Below are 22,003 nucleotides of genomic sequence, written 5' to 3'. Positions count from 1 at the left end.
GCCGCTTACAGTTTCTGCGGTGGGAGGTTGCCACGACGAGTTCGCTTCCTTCGACTTCCTTGCCAAGCTCATACGTGTCCCATTCTCCTTCTTGGTCCTGTTCTCTCCTTCTGCCTCTTGCGTGAAACACGGCGGTGCGCGACACACACACACACACATGCACACACAGTGGGTTTCCGATACATCGCTTTTCCAATCATTCAATTCGGTGATAGTCGAGATTCTTTTAGGCTGCTACTACCATTATCACACCCACAGCGAATCGGTGTTGGTGCACAAAATCGAAGTGTTCTTGGCCGATCCTCTGTGGTAGTGAATCTTGACACGTTGTTGTTGGTGTTTTGTCGGCGGAATACGCATTAATAATGTCATCGCAGAACCCGGTGACTGCCTTCTCTCTTCGAGGCGGGCTGATGGGCCTTGTTGTCCTTTGCTTGCTTGTGTCATGTCCCGCTGCGGCATTCCCGTACGGCAAGTCGTCTGCCGTGACCGAGCTGACCCCGGGTACGTTGCCCGGCTTCGTCAATACCCACAAACCGGTCGTGATTCTCTTTTACGCGCCATGGTGCGGGCACTGCAAGCACTTCCACCCCGAGTTCGAGCGGTTTGCGGAGTCAGTGAAGGGCACGATACGCGTTGGCGCGATCGACGCTGACCAGCACTCCAGTGTCGGGCAGCAGTACGGCGTGCGTGGCTTTCCTACCATCAAGTACTGGAAAATGGGCACCAAGTCCATTGCATCGCCGCAGGACTACCAAGGTCAGCGTACCGCCGCCGCATTGCAAGGCTTCATGGTGGCCGACATCACGGCGGCCCAGGTGAAGACGGTGTCGACGACGGAGCAGCTGAAGCACGCCGCCCGCGAGGCTCCGCAGGGAAGGATAGGGGTGCTGTTTTCCGCGAAGGAGAAGGTGCCGCCGATGCTCTCCGTGATGGCGCTGTCGCCGAAACTGAAGAGTTTTCCGCTGACCTTTGTCGGGGGGTGCACACTCGATAAGGGTGTTGCGCTGAGCTTCGACGTGACGCAGCTACCGACACTCGGGGTGCTGCGGTACACCCCTCCTGCAGCAGCGGACGGAGCCGGTGAGGGAACGTTTGAGCTCGTACCTTATTCCAAAAATGCCATCGCCTACGAGCCCGTCGCACAGTTCTTTCTGAACTGCGTGGAGCGGGAGTGCGGGAGTGGAAAGGACAGCGCCATCACCGCCAGTGTAGAAGGGCTAGAGGAGGAGGGGGAGGGAGAAGATAGGCCGCACGCGCACCTGCATCGCCAGCGTCACGACCGTTCTCACGAGCACCACCCGAAGCATCCTGCCATGGCGCTGCCGGTGGAGGCGGTGGAGTTTACAGCCGAGACGATGGAGAACTTCTGCTCGCCGCGGGCAGTCAAGATGCGCGGCCACTCGCCGCTCTGCGTCATCAGTCTGACGGAGCGCGTCAATTTGGCTGATGTACAACGGCAGTTTCAAAGCGACCCGTTGCTCTTCTTTCACGCGGCGAAGCACAGGACAGACGTTGTTCAGCAATTCCAGGCAACCTTTGGCGTCACGCTTTCCACAGACGCCACGACGGACTCGGGAGCTGTGGTGCTGCTGCGTCACGGGCAGCCCACCAGGATGCGCCATATTCTTCTGGAGAACATCAGCTCAAACAGCGACCTTCAGCAGAAGCTTCAGAAGGTGTTGAACGGCGAGCTTCGTCTCGACACGACGCACGTCGAAGGCGAGCGTGTTCAGGAGAAGTAAAAGCGGCAGCCACGTCGGTTGATCCCTTAACTTTATGGCCTTAAAAAAAAGAGAATAATAAAGTGAAGGAACTCAGTGAGCACATCGCTTCAGGGAGGGCATGGTGCGTTTACCAGCGGTTGATTCCTCACCACGCCCTTTTGGCTTGAGTTTCATTGCATGTTGGGCTATCTTGTGCCTCTTTCTGCTTGCATGCCGTTGTGAAAATGCGGTCTTTCGTGCCGGTGTGAAAATGTCGTCCTTTCGTGTTTCTTTTGTTTGGTGGTTGTTCTTGCCTCTCACGTCTGACACACACACACTCACACACAAATGGGCTTTCTTGCTGTGTGTCTGTGTTTGTTTAGTTGGTGTAAATTACTGTCTCCGTTGTCGCTCTCCAGCATGTTGGCCACGGTGACAAGACGAATAGCGGGTTTGCCGTTCCCCCCCCCCCCTCCTTTCGTTTTAATTTCTTTGTGCGTGTGCGTGCGTGTGTCCCATGCCGCTGTTGGTGTTCTCCAGAAACAAGACCTCTTGATGTGTGCTCGACGGATGAAGCTTCTCTTTTCATTATTATTATTATTGACGTTGTAGCTGGTGAATGGGAGCAGCGTCTTTGAGAACAAAAACAGCCGCGTTGAGAGAAGCAGTAAAGATCCAGGAGCCGAAGTAATGTTTTACCTGTTAAGAGGATGGCGCACCTTTCGAACTCATATGCATTGGGGTGCCGTACGTTTCTACGTTGCCCTAGGGCTAGATGCAACGTGATTGATGCGGCTGAGCGAGCAAATCATCGTCGTTACCGGCACAGGATCTGAGTTCGTCGGCCACCTTCATGTCCTTTATCTACGCACTGCCTTCCGTTTATTCCTCTTTTCCTCCTCCTCCTCTATCTCTCCTCTTCTTTTCGTCGTATCGTGCGTTTTCCATAACTTCTCATCACACACTCTTTCAAACATGACTGCTCTGTTCATGATATATATATATATATATATATATGCACAATCCGTCAAACCTGATCGCAACCGCGAATAGAATTCCTCGTTGAGAGTTTTACTTCCAGCTCGTACCAGTACTGCTGTTAAGTTGTGCTCGAGGCATCTGCGACGCGTCACAGAACAACTTTTTGCTGTTCTTCTGTACAGTTCTGACGCACCGTTGTGTACCCATTTCCATTGGTGTCGCTCTAGCTTCCCTGAGAAGCGGGAACAGGAAAAAAGCAGGTTCACCGTGACAGGCTCACTCGTGAAAAACCATACCTGTCAAATCCGCGGTGCACTTGCGCAAGGGTGAGGAGACACACACCAATATTCTTTTCTTTCTTTCGCTTATTCTTCTTCTACGAAGCATCTTCTCTCACAGTTTTTTTTTTCAAATCGCTTCAGGATCTTGTTTGTTGATTTACTGAGCTAACCCGTTCACTTTGCCGTTGCGACTGGCTCACACTTTGCAACGCAGTATCTTTCTCTACCTGTTTACGTATATGTAGCTGGATTACAGGTCTTTGTTTGCATTTGTTTGCTTCACTGCGCAGTGGTCCCGCATAGCCTTTCTCTTTCCTTGTTGTGCTGCAAAGGGAAGAAAATTTATCATTATTATTACTATTATTATTATTGGCCGTGTTTGTCTTTGTTTTCCCGTATTTTTTTTCTCTCTTTTTTCCCCTTGGCGACGCTGCGTAGAGCCGTGCAAGAAGGCGATTTAGCCAGCACGGGAGTAAAATCTACAACGCATCTCCCTCGTGCCGATAATTAATTTTTTTTTTGATTATTGTTATTATTATTTGTCTGTGTGCTTGTTTGTAGAGACCGCTTTTTGTTTTCGCCGCTCTCTCTCTCTCGGCATATCTCATTTTTCTGTTCTTGCTTGAAAGCAGACGGACCCGCCCGCAGCGTCCGGTTTCCTGCATCAGCCTCTTAATTTAACATCTCCCCTCTTTTCTTTATTCCCGCGAACACCTCGCAGAGAGGGAAAGCCACACGCACTCGCATACGCAGAACCAATCGTAGCCGCAATGATGCCATCACCGAAATCGTTGTCCGCGGCGAAGGCGACCAACAAGGCGAACGCCTCACCTTCGCGCAAAGGCTCCGCGACCGCCGCCGTCTTGATCCCGACTATGGAGGCCGCCCCGCGGCTGAACTCCCACCGCCCCGTGAAAGCGAGCGACAAGGCCGGCAGCGCGCGGTTAGAGGGCGTTGAAGTGTTTTCCACCAGGCCGCGCGCCGTGGTACCGCAGGCGATTCCGCCCGCTATCCGGTCCTCTGCCCCAGCCAAACTGCCGTCTCGCAAGGCGCGCTCGACGCCACCGCTTGACGCCGCTGGCAACAATCTCAGCAACCGCAACATCGGCAGCTCCTCTTCGTCCATGGCAACGGAAAGGGCGGGGCAGCGCAGCGAGCCGCCTGCCCTCCCGCTGCATCGCGCCACGACCTCCCACGACATTTCTCCCAGCGATAGTGAGGAAAGCGAGGCGGGCATTGTCGAATCCTCTCGCAGCTACCTAACGCGTCTTTCGCTGGAGGACGCGGTGGTGGCGCTGGAGCGGCTGCGCTTTCTCATGATGTCGCACACCGCCGCTGTGACAGGGAGTCAGGCGGACAAGGCGGAAAGCGCCGCGGTACAGCCGCCGCAGCAGACGCACGTGGACCCGTTCAAGCTGAGCAAGCGACCGCTGGAGGACATCGCGGAGGAGCTGTGCTCGCAGCTGCGCCGTCTCACCACCGCCTACGCCGTCGCGTCCGCAGCGGACCGCTGCCTACTCGGCGTGTCCGATGGGCGCCCTCCCTCGCAGCCCTCCATTTCCATCCCGTCTGCGCAGGAGAAGCTGCTCGCAGCGCCGTCCTTTGACGCCGCCGCTGGCGGGGTGCAGTTGCTCGGCACCTTCGGGCCGATGGTCTCGACGCAGCAGCTGATGACGACCGTCCGTTCCAACGCGGGCGACGGCAACTTTCTCGATTCCCCGAACTCGGTCGGCTCGGATGGCAGCTGCGGTGCCATTGATCTGCACAAGCCGAACCCTGGGCCCCGCATCGCTTACCCACCGCGCGAGTGCAGCGAAGGCGCGCTGGACTTCGGCTCCACGGTGTACAAGTACCCGAACGGCACGGTCGTTACCTTTCCCATCTCCACCTTCGGCGAGCTCGTCAGCACCGAGAGCGGTCAAGGGACGACGCTTCGCAGCCGAGGCAACACATTCATGAGCACGGAGCGCCGCATCACCGTGTCGGACGGGACGCAAACCGACGATTCACTAGGGCCGATGAAAAAGGAAAAGGAGCTGCAAGCGTACGTGAAGGCCCTCGAGGCGCGACTCACGGAGAAGCAGCGCCTCGAGGCCATGCGGGAGTCGCGAGGGACGAAGAAGAGCGGCAATGAGGACACGCTGTCGCGGCTGATACACTCTGTCGGGAATGCGAAGGCACAGACTGCCAAACAGTCGTCCACGAGCGCGCACGCGCACGGAAAGGCTAGCAACCATTGACTTCATCAACGGGAAGCAAACAACAATAACAACAACAGCTGGACCCTTTTGTAGCAATGATGCAAGGCTGGTGTGTTTCCAACTTACAGTGCAGGTTAACAAATTCCGCTCTTATAGGGCTCTACGAGGCTGTGGACGACGTGCTTTTCGGTTGTTTTGGTGGGCGTGTAGCGCATCCTCGCTGTCCTCCGATGCGATGTAACGTAAATATGGTGACGCAGTTTCCCGTAACGAGGCATGCTTCGAATCCCCCTTTTTTTTTCTAGCATGACAGGCTGCTCGCGGTACTGTCTTTTTTATTGATCCTATTTTTGCTTGTGCGTGCGTACATGTGGAAAACTACTTCCGGAGATTTCTTTGTGGGTTGTTGTTTCTTTGTTGGCTTTGTGCTATTCAGTGTTGACGCCGTCTCTTGCTTCGTTTGATAACAGTGACGCTCGTTTTGTTTTGTTTTGTAAGATAAGTTTGCTAGAAATGTTGCTCGTCATTATTATTATTATTTGTTAAATAAAGACGGAAACTTTTCCTTTCCTGTGTTGTCTCATCCGCACTTGCGAACTTGCGTTCTCTTTGAGGACGTGTGCACCATTTACCCTCAAAAGAAAATTTATCATTGTTTTATCCTAATACGTGTATTTCTTTCATTTTCCTCCTTTGACTCTTTCTGTTTTCCTGCTCCCAGCAAAGACTTAGTTCGAGTGTGAAGTAGATTTCGAATATTTTGTTGTTGTTGTTGTTTCCGAGCTATATATATTTATTTATTATATGAAAAGGGAGAATCGTATTTTAAATTGTTCAGGTGGATCTCCATCCTTGGTACCCTGTGTACCCAACAAAAAAGTGTTGTCAAGACTGTCAATGCTCCTGTTTTGATTTTTTTTTTCAACATTTGACACTGAAACGGTAAACGTTTTTATCGCAAAAAATGTTTTCCGTCTGTTCTTCTCTTTGGCATCTTAAGCAGTTCAATAGGAACGCTGTAAACAATGACCATCCTTTGCTTACTGTTTTCCTCTCTCACTCCTTTCTCAAAAGTCTCTTCACAGAAGATAACGTATTGATCGAGTCCGTTATCTTTTGAGCTAACGCGTTTTTATTATTATTTACAAACGTTTTTTGTCTTATTTTAACGCTTTTTTGGTGTTCTTTTTTCTTTTGCGTCCCGATCGTTCTCCTCCTCATTGTGTTTCCTCGTGTGTGTGTGTGTGTGTTACCCCCTCTCATTCTTGTGGACCATCATCACAGCGGATTCAATGATGTGTTTGTGTTTCTTACGCTTCACCGTTAATGAGGCGTTTTTCGTTCTCACGCTGCACAACACTGATCACGAGAGCATAAAATATGGATGTTGTTCGATACGAGAAAATGGCGCCTCTCTTTTTCTTCTTTCTCTTTTGGTATTCACGGGAGTTTTGTATTTATTGTTGAGGTTTGTTCCCACTATTACTGCTTCTTGTCTTCGTTTTCGGTGCGTATTGGCTCACAGGGCCTTGTTAACAGCGCAGCTGCTGTGCGTATGCGCTTCTCTCTTCTCTCTTCTTTTTTTCTTTTCCCTTGCTTTGCTACGTTGTTTTGTGCCTTAGTATTTCGACTTTGCTTCCTCTCTTTTAAACCGGTACTAATTGATTCTTGAAAGGTTTATTTTCCCTGATGTGGTTGATGTGTACATCTTTGTATGTGTGTACCCGCGTTTTGATTTTTGATGTTGTTGTGTGCGTCTTCGACAGATGCGGCTTTCGACTTTCTCGCGTTCCGGTTACGAACCCTTTTTCTTCCGGTAAAAGAAATTGAAGTCAGGAGAAGCTTTCCTTTATTCTTATTGTGTACTGCTGAGTTTGGAGATGTCTTGTTTCCGACTGTGATCGTTCCAAGGAAAAGAAGGAAAAAAAAATGCCTCTCGTTTTGTGTAGGTGTTTACTTACGCCTTTTTCGTTGATGTGACCCTTGCTGGCCGTTGCGACACATTCCCTCTTTTCCCTTCTTTTTTTCTGCTGCAGGTTTGGTCGAGTCGTTTCCCACTGTGGATCGCTCTCTCCCCTTTCATCGCCGCGCGTCTGCTTTTTTCCCCTTCTCTCGGGGTTTGAGACTACCGTTGGGTGCAGCAAGCGTACACGCGAGCGCAGATGTTTCGTGGCACCTCTGACTCCCCGTATAGTCTTCAACCCCCACAAAATACTTACGGTTTTGTTTTTCTTTGCCCCGGTCTTTTTGTTGTTCTTCTTCAGGAGTTGCGTCTCGGATAGACGGCCAAGCAGAGACGGATGCGCGTTTGAACGTGCTTGAAAATCCATTATACAAACACCCTTTGTTTTCTCTTGCGGTTTCATGTGCCTGCCTTTTTAGAGTTTCTCTCACCTCTTTCTCTTCTACAATTTGTTTTTACTTTTGCTGGGTAATATGTGCCCACGAGCTTTCGATGTGCTTTCATGTTCTTTTGCTTAAACTTGAGTTTTTGCCGTTTGGTGGCTGCAGGTGTCTGTGTGTTTTCAGGAGTAATGTGTGAGGGACGAATTCATTTACGGATCTTGTCTCACGCGAACCGCACGTATATTTCGTTATCTACTGGACTCTTGTCTTTTTGTTCTCCCCGAGTTGTTTTCTTCAAACGGCGTTACGCCTACTAACAAACCTTTTCTGCTGGTGCGCTCACGCACATACACAAACTATGCCTAAAGCTCTTTTTTTTTACTTTGTCTTCGTACGCACACGAAAAAACTCATCGCCACCTGAAGATGTATGTGTGCCTGATACTTGTGGTGTTCTTCTTCAGCCTGGCAGAGTACCAGTTAGCGCGTCCACGAAGCATTTGAAAGAAACCAAGAAATGGCGGTGCTCTTCTCGTATCTTCGTTCGCCAAGTACAGCGCACTGATAGCATCAGCGCAGGCCGCGTTTTTCATTGTGGCGAAGAACAAAAGAAGGGACGAAGCCGCATTGTGACGGAGTGTCCGATTGCAGACTAGTTGATGATTTCAGTAGGTGGAAGTATTCGCAATCTACACTCCTTCAACGACCATCACTTTTACCCGTACAAACTACGCTGGAGTGAACGGAATCGATTCCGTGGGGAAGATAACGAATGGGTTTTTTTTTTCTTCTTCTCGGTTTTTGGTGGTGGTGGTGGTGGTGGTGGTGTGCTTTCACGTTAAAAGGGCCGCGTCTGTCGCCTTGTTCCTTTTTATTTAAACATCATATTATTGTTCTTGTGGTGGTAGTTGTTTTCATCGTCATCGGTTTTTCTCTTTATTTATTTCATTCACCGGTTGTTTTTCTTCTTCTTTTTTCCCATTAGATGAGGCGTTGGTGTATTGCTCATCGGGTAAAACTGTTGAGGCGCAGCACAACAATGACATGAAGGAAAGGAGGAGAAAGCGCCCAATCCAGTGATATAACGTGATGATCAGTGGAGAGCCACGTCGCCTCGTGCAATTGGCTATGCTAGTTTCTCTGAAATGCCGTTTAAGGATGACCCGAAGGACACAGCATCCGTCACAGCGGGAGCTGTTTTGCAAATTACCTGTCATCATATAGCGCTGAAGCTATTTTTCTCGCAGTTTCAAAAAAAAAAAAGTAAAACCCCTCGGGCTATTTCGCCAATGCTGTGTATCTGCGTTTGATCTTCGCCTTCTCTTGTCGTTCTCCTGCCCATATCGATTTCCCTCCCGTATTTGTTTTTCCTGTTTCTCTTTACGTCTCAAAAGCAAGTGCGTCATATTCAGAAAGTGAGAGAAGTACACAAGCTTTGCGATTTCGAGGTCATTCAAACACGTTTCTCTCTCTCTTCACCGCACGTTTCTTTTCTTTTTTCTGCCTTCTAATTGGCGAAGAAAACAAAACTTTTTACTGCGCTTGCCGATTAACGCGCGCGAGCGTCACAAAAAGGTATATAGGTGTTCTTGTTGTTCTCTTCTTTCGTTACAGAAGAAGGTCCTTTCTGTTCTCGCTTCGCGTCAGTCCTGTTCTTTTTGTTCAGAAACGGTTGGTTGCATCTTCCCACGTCAAAGAAGAGCCAGCACCATAACACTTTGTCCCCCCTTCTTTCAGAGCTGACGGCTTCCGCCACGGTGCGTCGCAATTCGTGCTGCTGGATGGTTTCAAGAGCAGAAGCAGGAAAACCTTTCTTTGTTTTCTCTCTTTTGTTTTTCTAATCCCTTTTTTTTAGTGTTGTCGGATTGTCACCAATGGGGGTAGCACTGAAGCGGCCCACGGAGCGAGGAAAGGCTGGCGCAGCACTCCACCCAACGGGCACGTGTGACCCCACCGGCTTCGGCAACGTAGATGACAACAGCTCAGGGGGACGTGTAGATTCTGATGAGCCACTAGGCCAGCTAAAGCCGAGCGCGGCGCACGTTATGAGCAACACGGACTCCGGCAGCACTGCGCAGTTGCCGGCCGGTGCCGACGGGGCGGTGATGACGTCGCCGAAAAGAATCGCGGGCAGCCACGCTGCGGCTACTGACCCGCGTGCGAACTGTGCCGTAGAAGTCAGAAGAGGCGTCGCCGAGGAAGGACAAAAGGGCAACAGCAGCAACAGCAGCAGCGTCAAAGATCTTGATAGAGGCGTCGCACTGCGCAGACGAGGGAGTCACGGCAACACCGCAGATGTGAACAGCGCGGGACAGCACAGCGGTGGCGCAGCGGGCTCGCCGGCGCAGCGAGCAGCGGCGGAGGTCGACACTGGCGTTTCTCATGCCCCACAGCAGCAACCGCAACCACAACCGCAGCAACCACCGACGAATACTCAATCAGCCTCTTTGATGAAGTTGTCGCTCCGCGCCATGCGTATTGTAGCACGTGTCGACACCATCGTGCGCAGGTGCGAGGACCTCGACCCGACCCCACCCACCGTCGAGGAACGGGGCATGTACGAAGTCTTTGCGGCGCTACGCAACAGCGCCGTCGGCCCGCTCTTTCTTAGCCACCCGGAGGTCTCGCTGTCGAACCGGTCGAGCGTCATCTGCATCCCGGACTTTTATCAAGATGAGGTGATCAACGGCTACCGCCTCCGCGCGGCCTACAACGCGGGCACGATCGGACGCAGTTATTTCGCCACGCGCGACCTGACGTCGAGCTCGAGCGCGTCCCTCTCCACCGGGCACAGCGGCGGCGGCACAGCCGACGACGCCGCGACGGAATCGATGTTTCGCGTCTTGAAAGTCGTCAGCTTTGTCCTGCGGCGCTCTCTCATGGACGCCGTCACGGCAGAGCAGCGGGTCTTGGTGAACGTGCTGCACGAAAACGTCCTGCGCCTCTGCGACGTCCTCAACGACGAGGCAGGGGAGAACATGATCGTCATCACAAACTACCAGCCCAAGGGCAATATCGGCTGCTACGCCGGCAAACTTGCCGGCGACGGTGACAAACTGCGCCGCATCCTGACGGAGATGGCGGTGGGGCTGCGCATCCTTCACTCCCACAAGGTGTACCACAACAATTTGAAACTGGACAACGTGCTCGAAAACGCGGACGGGCACTTCTGCATTGCCGACGCCGGGTTCTGGCGCCTCTTCGCCTCGCAGTGCCCCGAGGACCTCGTCTTCAACGGCGAGCTGGCCTCGCTTCCGCCGGAGGTGTTCGACCCGAGCGGGCCGTACGCCACGGGCGACATCGACGCCGTGTCGCAGGCGGGCGTGGACGGGGCGGCGGCCGTGGACATTTGGGGCTTCGGTATCCTCATGTACCGACTCGCATACGGCGCCGAGCCGGTCGAGATCGCCGAGCGCTCCTACGAGCAGGTGCGGGAGCGGGTGCTGAACTTTGAGTTGACCTTCCCGGCCCAGCCGCAGTGGAGCTTCGCAGGGGACCTGGAGGAGGCAATCCAGTGGTGTCTGCAGAAGAAGGCGGCGCACCGGCCGAGCATCCTGCGACTGCTGCGGCATCCATTTTTCAAAGATGGGCTGATGGGCAGCGTCATGGCTCCGCGCTGCATCTCCATGACCGGCAGCTTTGCGTTTGGCGGCGCGTACCAGTCGAGCAGCCTTGGCGACCGCACGCTGAGCAACCAGAACCTGCGCGGGGCGTCCTTGAGTAACGTCTCGATGCCGACAACGCGGTCTCAGCAGCGCAACGGATTCCAGGTAGACGCCTTTCTCGGCGAGGGCCGCTTCTCCGAGACACTGCTCGTGCACCTGCGCCGCAACCCCTCAAAACAGTTCGCCTTCAAGATCATCTACAAGTCGATCCTGAAGCAGCTGCGCGCGCCAGACCGCGAGGCGTGGGCAAACGGACTGCGTCGCCAGCTTGTTATCTGTCGCAAGGTGAACCACCCGAACATCATGCACTTCATTGACATCGTCGAGGACAGGAAGGTGGACTGCTTTGTGGTACAGGAGTACGTGCAGGCCGGCTCCATTCGCTCCGTCCCGGCCGTCGAGAACGGCGACTCGTTCCCGACGCTGCAGGAGTTCTTAGTGGACGTGCTGTCCGGCCTCGTGCACCTGCACGACAACGGTGTCGTGCACCTGTGCCTCTCTCCCTCAAACATTTTCTTCTCGGAGGACACGTTTCACTACCGCCTTGCGGATTTCGGCCCGTTGTTCGTGACTGTCGATGCCCTCACCGCGTCCATCGCCGCCGGGACGCCGCTCTACACGCTCCCGGAGTGGCTGCGGAAGGAATCTCCCATCAACGGCACCCATGTCGACGTCTTTTGCGTCGGTCTCCTCGCTGCGTCGGTGCTGCCGGAGGTGTACAATCACGTGTGGAACGAGTTGCGTGAGACGTACCACGACGATAGCTTCTCTGTGGAGGCGGTGCTCGCGGCCGTGCGGGACCCCCTCTCACGCCTTCCGGAGACGCTGATCGCGTTTATTGAGGACGCGTTGTTAGGCAAACTGCTCGACGCCCGTGCGGCGCTGCAGCATCTGTACTTTAAAAACATGGAAGCGGCGCAGAACCAACCAAAGCGGATCATCGACGTGACGAACGACGAGATTCGCGGCGCCGTGCACTCAAAGCCGGAGACGCGCGACGAGACGCCCATGATGGACGCGCTGGCGCAGGACCCCTTCCAGGAAAGTCAGATGCTGACCTCCGTGACCGACGGCGGTGGGCTGAACACCGAGTCGGGCAACGACGCGTCTGTCAGCGCCGGCATCAACCCCGACCGCTTCGAGGTGTTGACGTTCACCGGAGACATCTTGTCGTGCGGGCAGTGCGGCGCGGAGCTCACCGTGGCGCTGTACCAGTGCCCCGACTGCGTGGACTACGTCCGCTGTGGAAAGTGCTCCGTCGGCGACCACCACAAGGTCGACCACCAACTTGTTCCGTACGTCGTCTACACCATCGAGCACAGCCCGGAGGGCGGGAACAAAGCCGTACTTGTCCACCCCTCCGATGTGCCGGACGTGCACGCGCTGGAGACGCTGGAGATGACGGCAAACTTCCCTGTCGGGTCCCTCACCACGCAGCTCACGGCGCTGCGTGCGGCGGAGCGCTCGATTGCGCTGCGCAGCGGCGGTGGGACGAGCATCACGAAGAACGTGTTTACTGACATGGAGAGCGTCGTGCACCTCCCAGATGATGTAAACGAACAGAGCATCTCCACGACCATCAACGGTCGGAGTTCCATGAGCCTGCGCGGGTGGGGCGTCGTGCCCACCGGTGGTGGTGGTGGCGTAACCAGCGGTATGGTTCCTCCCGGTGCGAGCATTGCGAGCAGCTCCGTCGGCATCAACTTTAATCGCGCGGACTTCATCACGCCGCAAGACGCTGGTTCGCTGTGTCTGCCACTGGCACCGAAGTTCTCGCTTATGAAAGGCAAGGAGACCAAGAAGTTGGCGTTACCGAAAGCAGAGGAAATCGAGGACGACGACTGGCAGCAGGAGCTGGAACGGTGTCGTACCACCAACTCGAATGAGTTGCTCTTGTATAGCTATGGCCTGGAAAGTGTGCCGGTGGAGGTGTACAACCCACCGCTGTTGCAGGTCGTTGTGCTGGACCTGTCGCAGAACAGTCTTACCTCTCTTCCACACGAGCTGAGTTTTCTGATACGACTGCGCAAGCTGGTCGTGTCGTACAACAAGCTGACGGACCTGCCAGACAGCCTAGGCAACCTGAACGAGTTGGAGTCCTTTGATGCGAGCCACAACGCCATCGAGGAGCTGCCGCAGACCTTCATCTATCTTAGCTCTCTCACCTCGGCCGCGCTCGACTACAACAACTTTGCGCAGATCCCCGAGAGTCTGCTGGAGATTATGGCGACGCCGTTGATGGTCACGGCGCCACAGACCAGCACGGAGTCTTGTAGCGGCGGCGTCACGGGCAACACCCAGACCGGCATGCAGCGCCTCACCAGCTCCGTCGCAAATCTGGCCGCGTCGTCGGCAACGAACGGCAGCGGGAGCGTGACCAAGACAACGTTCCTGTCGCCGAAGCTGAAGGTGATCTATCTTGCGGCGAATGACCGCATCACCACCTTTCCCGAAAAGCGTTTGCTGGAGCGCTTTGACGACCTGACGATTGCCGTGGACAACGAGCCGTCGCTGTACAAGTACTACTACGACAACAACCTCGACACCGTGCTGCCGAACATCACCATAAATTGGAACAAGATTTACCCCGACGAGATCATTCCCTATTTGTTTTGTGGTAGTCTGCGCTCCGCGCAGTCGCAGATGGTGTACCGGAAACTGAACATCTCCTACCTCCTAACCGTTGGCCGGCAGCTCGTGCCCGTCCCACCGGAGGGCGGCACTCACAAGGTCATCGTGGTGGACGACATTCCCGGTGCAGACATTCGCACTTCCTTCCGTGAGGCGGTTGGTTTCATTGAGGAGAGTCAGCAGAAGAAGAGCGGCTGTCTGGTGCACTGCTTCGCGGGCCTCTCGCGCTCTGCCACCACTGTGATTGCGTACCTTATGATGAGAAAGAACATGCGGTTAGATGAGGCGTACCTGGTAGCGAAGAAAGGGCGGCCTGCAATTTTGCCGAACAAGGGTTTCTTCGATCAGCTGGTGGAGCTGGATCACGAGTTATTCCCGGATGCGACGCGTCCGCTCGATATTGAGTCTCTAGGAAGGCCAGCCGGTTAAGCGATTTTATTTTATTATTATTATTATTATTATTCCTTTACGAGACACAATTATGTCTCTTGTCTCTTTCCTCCATTGAGTGTCATATCTGCTATGTGAAAGCAAACAAAACAACAAAAGAAAAACAATGTCCTCGCTCGTCTCGCACAACGCAACGTCGCGATTTCTCACACATTTTTTTGTTTTTTTTTGACTTCACGGCTGTGAAGCTTTCTTCACTTCTCTCTTCTTTTTTCGTGTTGTGTTTGATTTCACCCTCCGCTTTGATTTCTTTTTTGTTTGTTTTATCTCGTTTTCCGCATTCTTCAATTCACGCCGTTTCTTTCTTTCCTAATTTTTTGTGCTTCTCTCTCTCCCGTTGCTCGACCTTTTGTACTCAGTGATTTTCTTTTCTACTGTTTGCAACGGTACGCACTCTGCTAAGGAGGAAGTAAAGAACGGTATTTTTTTTTCTTGTTGTTCCGCATCATGTAAGTCTTTCATTTTGACAGGACGAATTTGGGTGTCTCCGATGGGCTACCCGTTTCGAACGTTTCTCCTGATTTTGATTCGTTGTATATACACTCTTCATGTCTTCGATGAAAGATAGAGAAAAGGGGGAGGGGGCGAGCGAGAATGGCGAGCTGCTTCTGCGTTGCTTTGTAGATGTAAAGAGCTTCCTCCTCTTATTTTTCTCCTTTTGGTCTCATTGGTGTGCTTAAAGGTGGCAAGTTGACTTTCTTTCTAGAAAGTCGTGTGGTATTTCTCACACCGTTCTTCTGCGACGGGATGTTCTTTTTTTTTCCCAAACCAAAGAAACTCGTTAAACCTTCTACTTCGACGATTTATGGAGAAGAAATTCGGCTGACCTCGATGCAGGCGACTGCATCGCATGAGAAGAGATCGCAAAGGTTTTTTTTTTCTCTCTTTTGAGGTGCGTGTTCCTTGTATCTTCTCAAGACGTTTTTTTTTCCAGGGAGTGAGGGAGGCTTTGCAAGCAGATGGTGAATCTTCTGTTGTGTTTGCTGTAACTCTATATGTCTTATTGTCTTTGCACATGAATTATAATCCCTCTTTTTGCTTCCTTGATCTGTATCCTTTGCTACTTGTTTTTTTTTTCTGAACGAGAAGGTTGCGTATTACGTGCCTCAACGCGGCTGCGCGCTCAAGCAGCGGTGTTGGTTTCTTTTTGTTTTGTTTTTCCAGTTGTACTTGTTCACAACACCGGTTTCGTGTTTCAGAGTTCTTTTGTCGGCATCTTCGCTTTTTGTTTTTCGTCATCCCTATTCTGCAAACAATGGATCGGCGGTAGCCGAAGCAGTTCAACTGGTGCCATGAGCTTTATATTGCAACATGCAGTACAACAATTAGCAGGTGAACGAGGACGCGTTGAATCGAAAAAAGGGAAAAGCAGCATGGCGGAAGAAAGGCGGATATACTTAGATGTATCGTGAAGTGTTGGGAAAGTGCCGCTACCTCTTCCCAAGAAGAATCCGTTTATTTGAAAAGGAAAGAAATACCGCAGAGAGCAAGGAGCCGATGTGGCGCCGCGTTTCTGTTTCTCCCTCGCTTGACGGATTGTACTCCCTTCTTCCTCTGTTTTGGGTAGAGTTGTTTCTCGCACTACATGTGTGTGCTTTTGCGAGATACATACTTTCTCGAATGTATGGAAGACCGCGCATGATTTATATATATTTTGTATCTTAACACGTTAGGCTGTCAACAAGAGGAGCATGCGCATTTCGTTGATTGTTGTTCTTCATGAGGTTGCTTTACTATGCATCTTTTCTGCTACCCCCCAAGAAAACAAAAATCAAATAGCACCTTTTTACTACTGCGAACTATAGTCGGTTTTGTTTTTTCTATTACGCTTGCTAGATGGATATCCGTGTGGTGAACGAAGTTAAAAACAAAAACAACGGAACAAGAAAGGATACTTTCGATTCTTCTCGCTGTGAGGATACCGTATGTGTTACTGAGCCACTCCGGCAACGAACCCAGTACATTGGTAGACTGTTAAAAAGCGAGAAATAAATAAACTCCAGCAAGTGTTACGGTAGCCGCTGGGCGGTTGTAACGGTGATACTCGCTCTGCAACCGGTTGCTGTCGCTTTATTGCATTACAGTATACACTTCTCCTTCCTCGAAGGCACGCACCATGCAAATTCGAGTAGGTTGAACGCTGTCCTTCCAAATTCTCGACGCTCTTCTTCTCTTTCAACACCGGCTTCTTCTTGGTCTGCGCATTTCTTTATTTCTCTTTTCGTTTGTTGAACACACATCTGTGCATACGTTACTGCGGCTGTGTTTCCTCTGCTCTATTCTCCATTGTAACCCTTTTTTGTTTTTCTGAAATATAATCTATCTGTTGTTGGCTGCAGTCGACTCTCTGTCGTTTTCATTGGTTGTGGAACGTGTGTCACGGGTAGGGATCCACGAAAAAAACTCGCAAAGGAGGGAAAAAGAAAAAGTAAACACGAACGCAGAATAACAGGTTAGTTTCCGCTGAGTCTTGCATCGTTCTCAAGTACTTGTGACGCATACAAGGCGTTCTTCGAGAGATAGCAACGCTGCGTCTCTTGCTCCATAAGTCTCGCATTCCGCGCTTTTCTTTTTACGGTGCGACGAACTGATCTCTGTCGACTTCTCTGAGGCTCAGTCTTGACACACAATTGTTTTTTTTTGTTTTCAGTGGTTCATGAATCGAGTTTCACAGTTCGTCTGCTCGTCGTCGTGACGCTGCTCTTGCCCCGCTCCCTACCATCGGACAACGCTCGCTTATAGTTTGTATTTCTCAAATACCTATTCACATACGTTCTTCACAACTAGTTCCTAGAGGTCCAGGATCCCAACGTCGCACGTCAGCGAAAATCAGACGTGAGAAAAAGAAAAAGATGAGCTACCCCTCGCTGTTCCTGACACCGTCGCCGTCCAACCATCGCGAGGTGGCACCGCCGAGGTCCTCCCCATCATCGTCGACGTTGACGGATGTGGTGCCCTTTGAGGCGGCGCTGCAACGGCTCGTATACGAAAAAATTCGCACCGACGAGCAGCTCTCTGGCTACGGCGTGCAACAAGCGTATCGCGGACTGCTATACGCGGTTCGTGCAGGCACGCTCTCCCTCAAGGGGCTGAGCACCACTGGCAACAGCGCAACGTCCTCCTCTGCGTCTGCCGTCGGTGCCTCAGCTTCCCATACAAGAGTCGCAAAGAGCAACGGCAGTGTTTCCTCTTCTCCCTTGGTGGAAGGAAAGACCAGCAGGGATGACATCAACACGTGTGCCGTGCGTGGGTGGCAGGCTGTGCTGTACAGGCTATCCCAGGCAGCGGTGCGGTCCGCCGAGGACTTGGAGTGTGCGGTGTTTCTCAGCGTTCGCATTTTGTGCGACCCGGCCTCGGCTCATGGCGAGGGCAATGAGCGACCGTGCTGCACGGCGGAGTGGACGTGCGCGCTCCTTCACGGTCTGCCGTCGGACGAGTCTGCGGCGCCACAGGACAGTCCTGATGCGCGCTTCTGTCATCTTGTGCAGTCAAGTCACCGTTATCAGCTGGGCTTTCTGCTGATCTTGGCGAATACACTGCGGGTGGTCGCCACCGGACAGGTGGAGGGGCAGCACCTCTGCAGCAACTATCCCAAGCTTTTCAACGGCGTTGCGACGGTGGTGTTGCCCCACGTTGCCCGTTATGCGGAGGAGTCGCTGCGGGACCCGGAGCAAACGGCACCGTCTGTCCCTGTGACGTCCACTCAGCCACCGAGCCGCCTCTCCGTCGAGTTGAATCATTTCGTCCTCCACGGTTGTCACTGGCTCACAACGGATGTCCTCTCGGCACACATGGACGCAGTCGACGATGCGGTGCAAGAGAAGCAAGTCGGCGAGCAGGGAATGAAGAAGAGAGCACGGAGACGTCCTCGCGTGGTTGACCGCGATCAACCGGCGTGCGTGTGGGACTGCGTGACGCTCGTGCGCAATGCCCTTCGTCGTGCGTTGAACTGGGTGGCAGAGGAGGCGGTGGGAGACGGAGGAACGGTCCATTTGGGTACGGAGAGGAATGACCAGACCTCACGCACTCCGTCCGTCGCCCTCCTAGCTGAGGTTTCTCAGCAGCTGAGTGGCTGCGTCACGGACCTACTAAAGAGGCAGGAGTATTTGCACAATGCGCTCTTGAACGCCTCGCGTGAGTTCAAAAACGTGGCGACGCGCGACGTGCACTCGCTGACGGAGATGACGTGGGCGCACACATTGCAGATGTGTTTCCTGCTGCGCAACGTCACCGGAGCCTGGGCGAGTGTGCACGGCGGACTCGGTTACCCTGTCCTGTGTCCCGGCCAGGTGCTACCGGGCTACCGGGATGTGCTGATGTTTATGGTCAGCGCGCTCGTGCGCATCCCCGCGGTCGAGACAAAGCAGGAGGAAGAGCGGGAGGTATTTCTCGCATTGGATGCCGCGCTGTGTGCGCTTCTCACGTTGGTCTCTGCCGCCCCTACGCCAAGGCTGCAGTCCGAGTTGTGGGCCAGCGACACCAGCGTGACGCAGCAGGTGCACGCCCTGCTCGTGCAGCGTGCGTTGCGCTACCGCAATGATCGAGTGCTGAAGCTCGCCTCGCTGCTTTCACGCGCCGTCCTCGACGCGGCGGTGCATAACGGCGCCCTTGCCGGGTTCGCGACGGAATCAGCCGACCAGCTGTTGGAGCTACTGGAGAGCGGCGACGATGCTGCGTCGCGCTGCGTCGGTGAGCTGCTAAGTGTGGCGATCCTTCAGCATCCTTATCGCCTAGTGCCGGCGCTGTTTCGCCTTCTGCAACACGGCAGCGTAGCCACGCGTCGTCACGTTCTACAGGTGCTGAGCAGTCTGCCCGATTCGCTCTGCGGCGACGCGGGGAGCACCTTCTCGTCGGAGGCCGCATCGACGGCGCGCTCAGCGGCAGATCGTCGCCGCGACGTTCTTCGCCTGCTCGCGGAAAACTTGCTGCTTCAGCTGCAGGATGAGGAGCTGTGTGTGCGGATGCTGAGCTCTTCTCTCTTCGCGAAGGTGCACCCCGCCGACGTCCTTCAGCCCCTCATAAATTTGTGTGTGCAGCGCGACACCAGCGGCAGGAGGCAGAGCGCCGCTCTCGCTGCCCTCACCAGCGTTCTTACCGCGCGCACCGACAATGCGGCGGCGTACGTGCTGCTGCTGCATAGCGGCTATCAGTGCCACAGCGCCATGAAGGCGACGTCGACAGATGCAACTCTACTTCCATTGCGGAAGTCGGATCTCACACAGCCCGCGGAGCTACTATCTGAGAACTCCCCCGTGAGCCGCCCGGTTCCGCAAACTCCCGGTGATATTCTTTCTCAGTCGCTTCTCTACTCTGCCGCTGCCGATGACGCAGATGATGCCCGTGAGGATGAAGACGCAGCAGGTCCAAAGGATGCGATGCTGTCGGATGGGGGGACGCAGTCGTCGAGCACGACTTCCTCTTCCACGAATGCACGTCGCAGAGAAGCTCACCTCAGCAACGCGTTGCGCACCGTAACAGACAGGTGGGTGAACGCCGCACTGCCTAAGTGGACTCAGGCGACACACTCCCTCCCTCTCCTGCAGTGCCTCGTCCAGCAAGCCTTCTGCAACGCCTCTTCCGCTGCTACTGCTGCAGCGTCTTTAGAAGCGGCGGACGCGGAGGATCGGGTGCAGTTTTTTTTGAAGTACATCCTTCGCACCACCTCAGCCATCACCGGAGCAGGAATCACAGACGCGCGCGATCGTGCGGCAGAACTCGTGGCGGCGCGAGTCAGCCATCTTCTTGCCATTTGGAATACTTTTTTCGCGGCATCAGCGGAGGCGTCGAGTGCGAACGCAGGAGCAGCAACGTGGCGCGGTGCAGTCGAGTGTGACGCACCGCAACTCAGCAGCGTGACCCAAGAAAGCGCGCAGGCAAAGGCACGCATGCACGCCGCGTTGCTCCCGCTGCTGTGCTTGCGCAGCTGTGCGCCGCATACGTTCGCGAGATCCCGTTTACTGGACGACGCCCTTCTTTCCTCGTCTACTAACACCGGCAACGAGGCACAAACTGAAGCGATAATGGCTGCGAAGGAAGTTGAAGACGCTCTCAAGGAGAACAACGCGTCAGTGATGGTGGAGGGCGTCTACGATCAGGTCGTTTCATCGATATGGCAGAGTTTGTGGTCGGCGTTGACACGCACTGAGGCAACAGGCGCCTTCTTTGCCCTCTACCCGGATATTCAACGCGTTGTGCTGGAGGTGCTCTGCCGCTTTCCTGCTACCGTGTTCTTTACGCAGTGGCAACGCTGGAAGAGGGCAAGTGTTGCAGATGCAGACGGCAGCAACACCGACAGCGATGCCTCTCCTCCTCCGCCTACTGATACTGTTTCGGCAAAGGCGCTCTTTGTGTACCGCGTTTACGTCTACGGCGTGTCTGCGTACCTTGCCGCCAGCTTAGCTAGTGAGAGCTCAACGCAGTTCGCACAGTCGACGCCGACGAGTCTGGATGTCGTTCTTCAGCACCGACGCACACTCGTATATGTGCTGTCCACGGTGCTCCCAACGTGGTTGATTGAAGATCGTGGAATGACGACTCGTGCAGATGCATCGGCAGAGGCGAGTCTTGAAGCCGCCAAGCAGCGTCTGTGCATGGCTGCCGTGGATGCTGGTGGCATTCTCGGTGTCGTTGCCCTCACCTATCCTGTGCGGACGCGTGTGAACTCAGGCGACGCTTCGTCCGTTGAATTGGATATTCTGAAACAGGATTTAGAGTCGGCATCCGATGAGCTCTTGCGAGCCGCCCTTCACAACCTCACCCTCGCGTATCGCGCAACGGAAGCGGAGAAAGAGTCGAGCAACAGCGATACGGGTGCAGGCGTGCCAGTGGCGTCAGAGACGCCATGGACGGTGCTGCTCATCCGCTTTCAGCTGTGTCTCCGCATGCATGCAAGTCTTCTGCGCGCCATCACGGTGCACCCTCGTGAGTCAAAACCGCTGCTGCTGCTGTGGTTTCGCCACTACCTCCGCTTTTTCATTGATCTGGGGAATGCAGCGTGCAAAAGTGTTGTTGGACGGACCGAGCATGGGTGCCGCGCCGCGGCGGACGCGTGTGGTGCGGTGTTTCACGCAGTGTTGACGGCTCGCAAGATGGACGACGGTGCGGCAACCGACGGCGCATCATCCTCTGCGTCTCCCGTGGCTCCCACCCTCTGTCGCCTTGCGTGGGAAGAGAAGGACGCACTCGTGAGCTTCGCGGTTGGCTGCACGCGCTTTGCCGCATCTCCTGCGGTGCAAACCATGGGCGTGCGGTTGCTGTCCTCCCTGCTGGTTGCTGCGCCGGAAATCTTTCTTGAAGTCGGCAGCCAGCAGCAGGAGGGAAAAGGGGCGACGGTGGTGAGGACGGCAGCGGCAGCGGGTGGGGGTGCGCTGCAAGGCGCTACCTCAGCGTTGGAGTTCATCGCTTTAATTCACGACGACCGCCCCACGCGAATGTTGGCCGAAGAGGTGCTGCGCATGCTGGAGAAGGCGTATTCGACAGCCGGTGTGGTGTCCACGTGATTCCTGGTAGCAGCGTGGTATTAATGAATCGTCTCTTATTATTATTATTATTATTATTACCATGGTCTTGGATTCGGCGTTTAATGACTCATCGTGTACGCACTTCGATAAGTTGCTCACCTGGGAGAAGGCAAAAAGCCTGTCGAATGTAAGGCTGGCACGGGGCAATGGCATACGCAGACCTGCTCGTGCTATCATCTTGGCTGTTCCTTGCTGTCACCATCCAAGTACTTTCTTCCTCTGC

The 22,003-nt window shown here is 53.9% G+C and overlaps 4 protein-coding genes across 4 annotated transcripts; all 4 read left to right on the top strand.

Moving 5' to 3' along the window:
• Positions 1-168: 168 nt before the first annotated feature.
• On the top strand, positions 169-1,745 carry ABB37_03376 (putative mitochondrial thioredoxin; the record flags this gene model as incomplete). The annotated part of the gene is made up of 1 exon (XM_015800700.1): positions 169-1,745. The coding sequence occupies exon 1, from the start codon at positions 366-368 to the stop codon at positions 1,743-1,745; it is 1,380 nt and encodes a 459-aa protein (XP_015660707.1). The 5' UTR covers positions 169-365.
• Positions 1,746-2,758: 1,013 nt separating this feature from the next.
• Positions 2,759-5,208, top strand: ABB37_03375 (hypothetical protein; the record flags this gene model as incomplete). The annotated part of the gene is made up of 1 exon (XM_015800699.1): positions 2,759-5,208. Exon 1 carries the CDS (start codon positions 3,739-3,741, stop codon positions 5,206-5,208), a length of 1,470 nt encoding a protein of 489 aa, XP_015660706.1. The 5' UTR covers positions 2,759-3,738.
• A 4,180-nt stretch (positions 5,209-9,388) lies between these two features.
• ABB37_03374 (putative dual specificity protein phosphatase) lies at positions 9,389-14,239 on the top strand (the record flags this gene model as incomplete). Its single annotated transcript, XM_015800698.1, has 1 exon — positions 9,389-14,239. One exon carries the CDS (start codon positions 9,389-9,391, stop codon positions 14,237-14,239), a length of 4,851 nt encoding a protein of 1,616 aa, XP_015660705.1.
• A 2,873-nt stretch (positions 14,240-17,112) lies between these two features.
• ABB37_03373 (hypothetical protein) lies at positions 17,113-21,759 on the top strand (the record flags this gene model as incomplete). The annotated part of the gene is made up of 1 exon (XM_015800697.1): positions 17,113-21,759. The coding sequence occupies one exon, from the start codon at positions 17,113-17,115 to the stop codon at positions 21,757-21,759; it is 4,647 nt and encodes a 1,548-aa protein (XP_015660704.1).
• Between the last annotated feature and the right edge of the window lie 244 nt (positions 21,760-22,003).

The sequence above is a fragment of the Leptomonas pyrrhocoris genome, assembly GCF_001293395.1.
Source record: "Leptomonas pyrrhocoris isolate H10 chromosome Unknown, whole genome shotgun sequence".
In the NCBI taxonomy this organism is placed as follows: Eukaryota; Euglenozoa; class Kinetoplastea; order Trypanosomatida; family Trypanosomatidae; genus Leptomonas; species Leptomonas pyrrhocoris.
This window is presented reverse-complemented; position numbering and strand designations above follow the sequence as displayed.